General features: G+C 52.0%; 1 protein-coding gene across 1 annotated transcript; it reads right to left on the reverse strand.

The window, feature by feature from the left end:
• Positions 1-215: 215 nt before the first annotated feature.
• On the reverse strand, positions 216-8634 carry VPS18 (VPS18 core subunit of CORVET and HOPS complexes). Its single transcript, XM_068965387.1, has 5 exons — positions 8431-8634; positions 7214-7355; positions 4310-4401; positions 2313-4183; positions 216-1445 (listed from the first exon to the last, which is right to left on the reverse strand). Exons 1-5 carry the CDS (start codon positions 8519-8521, stop codon positions 720-722), a joined length of 2922 nt encoding a protein of 973 aa, XP_068821488.1. The 5' UTR covers positions 8522-8634; the 3' UTR covers positions 216-719.
• Positions 8635-9570: the final 936 nt, after the last annotated feature.

The following is a 9570-nucleotide window of genomic DNA, read 5'->3' on the forward strand; positions in this document are numbered from 1 at the left end:
GCAGGGCCTTGGCAGCTTCCTGTGGCACCCCAGCCCCTCTTGGAGATCACTCACACAGCACTCTCTCCCCAGCATCAATACAAAGGCACCAACTCCAGAGTATCAGGGCAATGCAGACAGTTTAATGCTCTCCACCTCATCACCATCTCCCACTGTCCTCCAGGAGGCTCTCTGCCCCAGGGCACCCCTCACACTGGAGCCCCAGACAGTGTGTGCACAAGAGCAGGCCCACCATCAGCCCCACCTCTCACCCCAACCCATGCCCAGGGCTTGGGGGGCTTGTCTTTTCACCTGTGGGACCGAGAGGCAGACAGAAGAGAGCGCTTCTGAGAGAGACGAGCCACAGCGAAAAGGAAGGCTAGGATAGGAGGTAATGCTCCAGAAGGAGAACAGGTGTGTGGAGAGTGAAAAGGAAAGGAGCTGTTAGACGCAGCGGGATAGTGATGGGGTCAGAATTCTGACTTCTCCAGGCTATGGCCCTCTACTGGGAAGCAGGCTTATGGCCTGGGCAAAACAGCAGCTCTAAGGCAGCTCTGAAGACCAGCACAGGCAGCCGGCAGAAAGCATCAGCTGATACCTGAGGGCCACAGGGATAGTTGCACTCCCCCCACCACCAGCCCAGCCCAGCAGCCTCCAGGAGACTGAGCACAGATGATGCTGTGGCTTTCCCAAGGGACAGCCCCTCAACTGCCTGCCCGCCTTTCAGGGTTGACATCTTCCTACAACCAACTGAGGTGCTCCTCCTCGTAGCGCTGGGGGTCGATGAAGGGCCGGTCAATAGAGCGGATCATCAGCTCCCCACAGTATACGCACTCAGCGGCCACAAGTTCATCCAGGTCAGCCTTGAGCTGTTCCCGGCTGGGCCCCCCAGCAGCAGCGCCCCCCTCAGCCTCCTTAGCCCGGGCAGAGCCCTTGGCAGGGGGTGGAGCAGCCCCCAGCTTTCGTTGCAGCTCCTCGAGCCGGGCCTGCTTGTAGGCCGGCAGGCCGGGCCGCACGGCCTGCAGCAGGCAGTCAGCATGGAACATGTGGCCACAGAGGAAGAGGTAAAAGGGGCGGTTGAGCAGGGGGAAGTCGCAGGTAGCACATTTGTCCTGGGGCTCTACGGTACCATAGCGGCCCCGCAGCTCCTGCAGGTCTCTCCGGATGCGCTGGGCACTGGCTGTGGCCTCTTCCATCTCTCGCTGTAGCTCTTGGATGTGGTGGTTGTAGGCCTTCAGTGAGCTGCAGATGGCCTCCTTGAAGTGGTCAATGGTGACAAAGTCAGGAAAGAAAGGCAGCACATCTTCAATCTTGAGCAGGGGGCAGCTGGCCAGGCAGGCCATGGCCGTCTGCACATCTTCCTCCTCCTGCACCACATGCCGCGCAATCTTCAGCCACAGCTTCTTGCGCAGCTCCTCGTCTTCCTCAGGCAGGTCAGCACACTGCTTGGCCAGGTCCACGTCAACCTGTGGGGAAGCTGAGAGTGTTAGGGTCAAGTCCCCTCCCCACTCAGGGCAGAGTCTGTGGGAAAGACAGATGCCTGAGAGAACGGATGCCCAGCACTCCTGGCAACAAGAAAGATCGGGCTTCTGGGAGCTGAAATAGGGGCTACTGAAACAGGAAGGAACCTGAAACAGGAAGGCCTGTCAGTAATGGGCCTGTCCCTGTCAGAGCTACGCAAATGCTACTTATTGATGGTGGGCCTGCAATATTAGTGAAGTTAAAGATCACCTGGGCAAATACCCAAAATACAGATTTTAGGGCCCTCATCCAGACATTCTGATTCAGTAAGTCTTGGATTCAAACCCAAGAATTTGAATTTTTTTTTTTTCTTTTGACTACAATGCATGGCTGGCAAGATCTTAGTTCTCTGACCAGGGATTGAATCTGCGCCCTTGGCAGTGAAAATGCACAGTCCTAACCACTGGACCACCAGGCAATTCCCTCAAATTTTAAATAGCACTTTATACAATCCTAAGGTGATAATTTATGATCTGAGCAATGCAACTCAGCACTTTCCCATTCTGCAATTGTGGCTAGCATGTATGTAGAACTTACCTGTGAGGGAAGTGCTTATTATATTATCCCCATTTTGCAGTGGAATAACCTGAGGCAAAAAGAGGTTCAGAAACCAGTCTGAGGTCACACAGCTTAGTACGAGGCAGAACCAGAATTCAAACCCTGACTTCTGAGTCGTGTTCTTCACCTCTATACAACAGCTCCTCTGCGAGAGAGGCCAGCACCCCTTAGCCACGGTCCCACCCCCCCAACTAGAAAGCAGGTCATGCTTTCTAGTCCTCTCTCCCAGACGGGGTCAAGGATCACCGGCTCACCTGCAGGGCCAAGTCCACAGCCTCCTCATAGAGCTCCAGGACCTTGTAGACGTGGACACAAGCACGGTGGTGGCCATGCTCGGCGCAGAGCCGCAGCGCATACTTGAGATCATAGTGCACGCGGTGCGGGCTGGCCCCGGCCTGCTCCAGGTAGGCCAGCAGTGAGGCCGGCTGGCCCCGGGCATAGAGCGACAGCAGGTAATTGTGAATGGCCTGCTCGGTCTCGCCCAGCACGTTCACGCAGAACTCCATGTAGCGGATGGCTTGGCTCACCTGCTGGGCCTCGCCACCTTGGCTATAGTTCACCAGGGCAGGGATGAGCTGCCGGGCATCCAGCCGGCTGCCCATCTCAATCCAGGCATCCACCAGCTGGCGAGGGATGTGACGGATGAGGACGGGCGAGAACTTGTAGAAGAGCTGGGGGTCACGGTGGCGGGCCAGCACGGCCAAGGCCTCCTCGTAGGCCTCATGCTGGCAGTGGTAAGCCACCACGCGCTCGTAGTCCTGCATGATCACAGCGAAGTACACCATGTGCTCCGTGTCCCCGTGGCTGGCCAAGAGCTCGTGGATGGAGGCCCGGCTGGCGAAGAGCCACTCCTTGTGGCGAGGGCTGCTGAGGAAGGAGCGGAAGCGCTCACGGGTTTCCCGGTAGAGGTTCAGGGCATCGGGGTCACCCTGCAGAGCCCCGAGCCGGCTCAAGTAGAGCTCCGTCAGCCAGGCGGTCAGCAGGGTTGCCTGGGTTCGTTCGGCAGGCTTCAAATTAGCCAGTTTTCGCTGCAGGAACTCGGCCAGCGCCTCCTCCTGTCGGGCCTCCAAGAACTTAAGGGCAATCTCTTCAAAGTAGCTCTGAGTCAGGGCATAGCAGCGGGCGCTCTCCAGGTAGCGACGCTGGCGGAAGCAGAAGTCGGCCTCCCGGGCCAGGACTGTGTCCAGGCAGTCAGGCCGCTCTCGACAATACTCCTTGGCCAGGTCGAAGCGGTTCATGTCTAGGTAGGTGCGCCAGACATCCCGTGCCTCCCGCTGTACGTGGTAGCGGAAGACAGCCCGCTCGGAGTGGGCCCACAGGTGGCCCGTGGAGGGGTCCTTCGCCATGTGCTTCAGCGGCCCGAACTTCTCCAGGAAGCGGTCCCGCAGCACCACCTGCCCCGTCAGCGTGCACACTGCCTCCACCCGGTCTGCCAGCAGCAGCAGGAAGTGGAACTGGGTCAGGACGATGGCCAGGGGCGGGCTGGCCCCGGGGCCCACCCCCTCTGGGTACTCCCAGACCCGCTCCTCACTCAGCAGGGAGTCCGGACGCCCACAGTCCAACGATCCATACAACACGCCATCTCCCATCATCCAGGCGAAGGCCCGGGGCGCAGAGCGCAATTTGGGGGTGTAAAAGGCCAGCTCGCTGTAGCCCAGACTGCTGGGGAACTCACGGAATGGGGGTGGGTGGTCAGCGTAGGCAGCAAAGAGCCCCGAGAAACCCTGGGCCTCAGCTCCCTCCGCCACTCGGCCTATGAACTGGAAGAGGCGCTGCCGAGTGGTGGCGATGACAAAACCGCGCCCTTCAGGGCCCCGCTCAGCCTCAAGGGAGCACACAGGTGCTGGGCCCCCTTCTTCATTTAGCACGTACAATGGACGGAAGTAGAGATCCGGGGCAGGGCCAAAGAGCCCACCCTCGCTGGCCGAAAGCTCTGCTTCGAAGATCTGCCCTTGGGCGGTGCCGACCAGGATGGGGCCGGTGCTGCTCTCGGTGCCCAGGGCCTTATTCCAGCCCACACTCTCCACCAGCTGCCCCTTCCAGCGTGCCAGGGGCCGAACCTTCTGTCCATTACGATTCACATAGAGGACCTCAGTGCTGCTCAGAGCGATCAGCAGATGAGAGCCTGGAGGGGAGCAAAGCATGGCACCCTAGAGGATGCTGCCTTTCCCGCCCTCAGGTCCCACCCACCCTGGCAGTGACCCACCCTCAACAGTCCCCACCCCCACCTCAGAACTCTATCACCACTCACCAGTGGGGTCCAGGAACATCTTGTGAACTTTGGCATCATCCTTGCGCCCCAGCTCCATGTGGTTGGGTTCATTTGCTTTGCCCAAGTCAATGCTGTCAAGACAAGAGTCAGAGCATGACTCCAGAGGAGGGCAGAGCCTTTTTTTTAAATCACAGACCTCTTTATGAAGAAGGCAATGGCACCCCACTCCAGTACTCTTGCCTGGAAAATCCCATGGATGGAGGAGCCTGGTTGGCTGCAGTCCATGGGGTCGCTAAGAGTCGGACACAACTGAGCGACTTCACTTTCATTTTTCACTTTCATGCATTGGAGAAGTAAATAGCAACCCACTCCAGTGTTCTTGCCTGGAGAATCCCAGGGATGGGGGAGCTTGGTGGGCTGCGTCTATGGGGTCGCACAGAGTCAGACACAATTAAAGTGACTTAGCAGCAGCAGCAGCAGCAGACCTCTTTATAATCAGATGAAAGGCATAACCTTTCCTCCCTGAAATCTACACAGACACATAAAATTCTGAATACAATCCCAAGAGAACTCTGAAACACATATGGGGTCCTTCTTCAGAACCCTCAGCTCTGAGAATCCACTTCATTTTGAAAAGTCACTAAGCAGAAGTCTTTTGCCTCTTCTCAACATAACCCCAGTGCCTTCAAGAAGATGGGCAGGGACATCCCAGAATGCTGGGGTAAAAAGGGAACCACAAATAGTAGCTAATGGTTATTGAGCACTTTCTAGATACCCAGCACCATGCTAACAGCTTGAGCTAGGATGACCTCAATTAATCTTCACAGTAATCTTGAGGGGTATTTCCTTAAGGTTACTCCCTATTTAAGGTATTTCCCTTCTTAAAACCTTTTCAAATGATACGTTCATTCTAACCAAAGAATCAATGTAAAATTGTATGAAGGGGAACTTCCCCGGTGGTCCAGTGGTTAAGAATCCACCTTGCAATGCAGGGAATGCGGGTTTGATCCCTGGTCAGCGAACTAAGATCCCACAAACCTCAGGGCAACTGAGCCTGAGACCTGCATTGAAGATCCCATGTGCCACAACTAAGACCCCACACAATCAAATTTAAAAACAAAAAGTAAGTATGTATGAAGAAAAAGTTAATGACTTTCCTTCCAAATTCCTGTTATTCCCAGCAGGAAAAACTGATATTAACATCTTTCTCCATGTTCACAACATAAAGTTATTTTATCACTGTTTTTATAAATTTATACCTTACTTTTCGCAATGATATTTCATGAACATTCCACTGGGTCAATAGATACAGCTCTCATTGTCTTAATAACTGCATAATATTTCCTTTTATGGCCAAATCATAACTTAATCATTTTCCTACTGATGGGCATTCAGCTTGGGTCTAGTTTTTCCTACCAGAAACATGGCTGCAGTCAACATCCTTGTACATGTACCTTTCAAACTGGTAGTTTTCTTTCTATTATTTGAATTCCCCAAAGTGGGACTGCCAGGAAATGTCACAGATATTTTAAAGTTTAACAGACATTACTTTTCCAAAAGGTGGTCGCAATTTATACTCTTTCCAGCAATATATGAGTCCATCTCTCTATATCTTCACCAGCATCATACATTGCCATTTTAAACTCCTGCTAATCTTATAGGTTAAAAATAATAGTATCTTAGTTTTTTTTTTTTTTTTCTTTTTTAATTTTTTGGCCATACCACACAACATGAGGGATCTTAGTTCCCCAATCAGGGGTTGAACCCACGTCCCCTGCATTGGAAGCATAGAGCCTTAATCACTGGACCACCAGGGAAGTCCCTTACTGTTATTTTAATGTGCATTTCCCACAGGTTTAAACTATTTTCAGATATTTACTGGAAATTTGGAGTTCCTCTTCTGTGAACTGCTTGTTTGTATTGTTTATCTTTCCTCTTCTACTGAACTGTCTTTTTCTTATTAATTTCAAAGGGTTTTTTAAGGAACAGGAATGTAAATCTTTAAGTCATATATGGAAAAACATTATTTTCTCATCGTCTTTTGTCCTGACCTGCCTCATATGATTTTCTATTTTTATTCTGTCATAACAGCAATTACTACATAGTCATATCTATCTTTTCCTTTGTGGATTCTTGATTTTCTAGCTTGAGTAAGAAGGTCTCCCTTAAGCCCAAGGACATAGAAATTTATTAAATATTCTTTAATATTCACACTGCTTATTTTTTTATATTTAAATAATTATCCTACTTAGAATTCATTTTTGTGATAGAGATTTAGCTTTGTTTCATCTCAGATGGTTATTCTGAATAGATAAAAAAATTTTGCTAACACCTTTTATCATGTATTATTTCTATTTACTTGAGATATTTCCAGTTTTATTGAGAGATTTTATTTCTACTTATAGTGAATTTATTTCAGGACTCTAGACAGTTCCACTTATCTACATGACTAACTTTGTGGGTTGGTACTGTTTATAAGGGGCTTCCTTGGTGGCTCAGTGGTAAAGAATTTGCCCACAATATAGGAGACAGAGGTTCAATCCTTAGGTCGAGAAAATCCCCTGGAGAAGGAAATAGCAAACTACTCTAGTATTTTCGCCTGGGAAATCTCATGGACAGAGAAGTCTGGTGGGCTACAGTCCATGCGGTCACAAAGAGTCGGACACAACTTGGTGACTAAACACACACAGAGTCTGTAACAGATGAAGGGACATGTTCAGAGAGACCAGGTGACTTGCTCAAGATTCCATTGCTGTAAGTGGCAGAGCTGAGCTCTGAGTCCAGGTCTACTACACTACATCAGTTCTCTCTGCGAAAGGATAGGATATTTCCCCAAAACCCCAAATCACTGCCCAGAATAGAAGAAAGGCCTGGTCAGTCAACAGTTCCAAAATACCACCAATCCACTTCCTACACTCCTAAACCTTCTGTGTCTTCATTTACCGGAGTAGTGTATCCTTGCCGAGGCTCATGCAGAGCTGATTGCAGGAGACAACAAGACTGGTGATGCGCTCGGAAGGGGTAAAGTCAATGCGCTGCTTTGTGAAGATGGGTTCTTCTTTCTCTAGCTGGGCATTCACATATCCTAGGCAAGGAGCAAAGGAAAGGTTACCTATGAAACAGAAGAAGGGCAAGAAGAGGCAGATTGCTCCTCTCCACCTTCTTCTAACATATTCCTACCCCAGGATGTTGGTTAGTGACACTTTAAATATCAATATATCAAGCACTTTACTAATCACCTCTACATTAGTCCTATGCTACATTATAGGTTCTGGGCTCTTCCCACACCTCTGAAAGCAGTAAGGGGTTGATTCTTTGAACCCTTGGGATGCTATTACACCACTATGTATCTGCTCCTGGTGGTAATGAGGGAAAGTTTGAGTGTTCTCCCTTATTAGTCTTTGGCCAAGCAATCCCAGCTCAACTAAAGTCTAGTTCCACTTTCTTCCCTCCTCCCTGCCCATGCAATAATGCTCTCAATGAGTCTCCAGAAGAATGAGGGCAGAGGGATCCCTGAGAAACCCTTCCAATCAGTTGGTTAACAAACTGCTGGTACTTTCTCTCTAGCCTTTACTTTCATTTCTCTATCACTACTCAAAATATTCCAGCACTTCAGATGCCTCTGCCAACTCTGTACTACTTTCTACAAAAACTTCCCCTCGCCATCCAGCTGCAAACAGCTCTACCAAAAGCTTAAGATACTTCATTTTCCCCTGTTCAGTGACAGAGTTCCCTCTAGGCTCATCCCTCCTTCCCCTACAACAGTCCCCTTTCACCAGTTCTTTACTCATTCTTTCTCTTACCTCCAGAAGGGGACTGATGGGAAAAACACTGAATCAGATGAAGCCTATTCTTATCTGAACCTATTGTCAGTTTTCCCAACTGCTGCCCTCTAAGCAAGTCACTTCCTTATCTGAGTCCCAGTTCCCTCTTAGAAGGACTCTAGTGGCATGGCCTAGATCACGCGGCTGTGCTTGCTGCTCTTTCAAACTTCGACCATCCACCGCCTGGAGGCCGTAAGAACCTGAGGAGAACCAAGAGCCTAAATCCAGACAGCAGGTCCAGGAGGTGAACCCGAGCTCCTGGAGCCACCCGCTCCGCTCCTCCCATGCAGATGCCAGGAGAGCCGAGAGGTGCAGCGGCGCCCTCACTTCCCTTACCCGAGTGGGGGATGCCCACGCTGGGGCAGCCGGGCTGCAAGACGGTCGAGCGGGACAGGGAGTCCTCGTATTCATCCAGGATAGACGCCATGGTGCCCGGCCTCTGGGTCCTCCGTCCCAGGGATTACAACAGGGCTCCCCCCAGGGATCCCCGTCTCCCCGGATTGGAAGCTGCGACTCCCCAGCCTCGACAGGAATCTGACAGATCCTGGCAATCCGCCACCGCCAACTCCTCCTCTTTAAAATCCTGAGAACCTTTTCACTCTCGCCTTATAGAGTGAGAAGATCGGAAAGCCCGCCTCCTTGAATTTGGCGCAGTCCTGCACCCAACTCACGCCCCCAAGAGAGCACTGGTTCCCCCTAGCCGATCTCAGGTGATCCCAACCTCGCCCGAGCAGCTCAGCTGACTCCCGCCCCTGCGACGCACGCCTATAACGTAACTTCCGGGTTCTCAGAGGCCCACGTTTGCTGGCGCAGGAACGTCGCGGAGCCGGCCCTTGGGAGGTGCGGTGAGGTCTGCGGTGGGCGGGGCCGGATGGTGATGGGGCGGGGTCGGGTGGTGGATAGGCGGGGCTATGGGCCTAGCTGGCTCTCCAGCGGAGGAGTGCTCCGTTCTCTGCTGGGGATAGTCCGAGCTGGTGGCGGTGGTTTAGTCACTAAACCATGTTCGACTCTTGCGACCCCATGGACTGTATGTACCCCGCCAGGCTCCTCTGTCCATGGGATTCTCCAGGCAAGGATACTGGAGTGGGTTGCCATTTCCTTCTCCAGGGGATCTTTCTGACCCAGGGATTGAACCCAGGTCTCCTGCACTGCAGGCAGTTTCTTTACCGATTGAGCTACCAAGGAAGCTCCTAGGTGGTGGACGGGTCCCGCTGAACACAAGCCCCACCCTCCTGGACTCTGCTGCAGTTCTAGATTTTGACACCAGGAGGCAACCCTGGCTTTCTCTGTCGCCTTCCCAGACCCGCCCAGCGCAATCCAGCCTCAGCCTGTGAGAAGGTCCCCAGCATTTTTCACGCCCCGGCTTCCCTCCCGCAGAAGACCACTCAACCTCTGGTCAGCTCCCGCTCGCATATTTAAAAATAGTCCATTGCCCTAGGTCCCCAAAGAAGGAAAAGACTACCCACTCCAGTACTC

This window comes from Capricornis sumatraensis, chromosome 2 (assembly GCF_032405125.1).
Source record: "Capricornis sumatraensis isolate serow.1 chromosome 2, serow.2, whole genome shotgun sequence".
Taxonomy (NCBI): domain Eukaryota; kingdom Metazoa; phylum Chordata; class Mammalia; order Artiodactyla; family Bovidae; genus Capricornis; species Capricornis sumatraensis.

What these genes read in the sequence shown, in the direction of transcription:
- VPS18 (XM_068965387.1), bottom strand. Translation starts at nt 8,521, where the DNA reads ATGGCGTCTATCCTGGATGAATACGAGGACTCCCTGTCCCGCTCGACC. An exon ending in CGTGGGCATCCCCCACTCGG is followed by an intron (nt 7,356 to 8,430) that starts GTAAGGGAAGTG and finishes CTCCTTGCCTAG; the next exon opens with GATATGTGAATGCCCAGCTA. An exon ending in GGCAAGGATACACTACTCCG is followed by an intron (nt 4,402 to 7,213) that starts GTAAATGAAGAC and finishes TTGTCTTGACAG; the next exon opens with CATTGACTTGGGCAAAGCAA.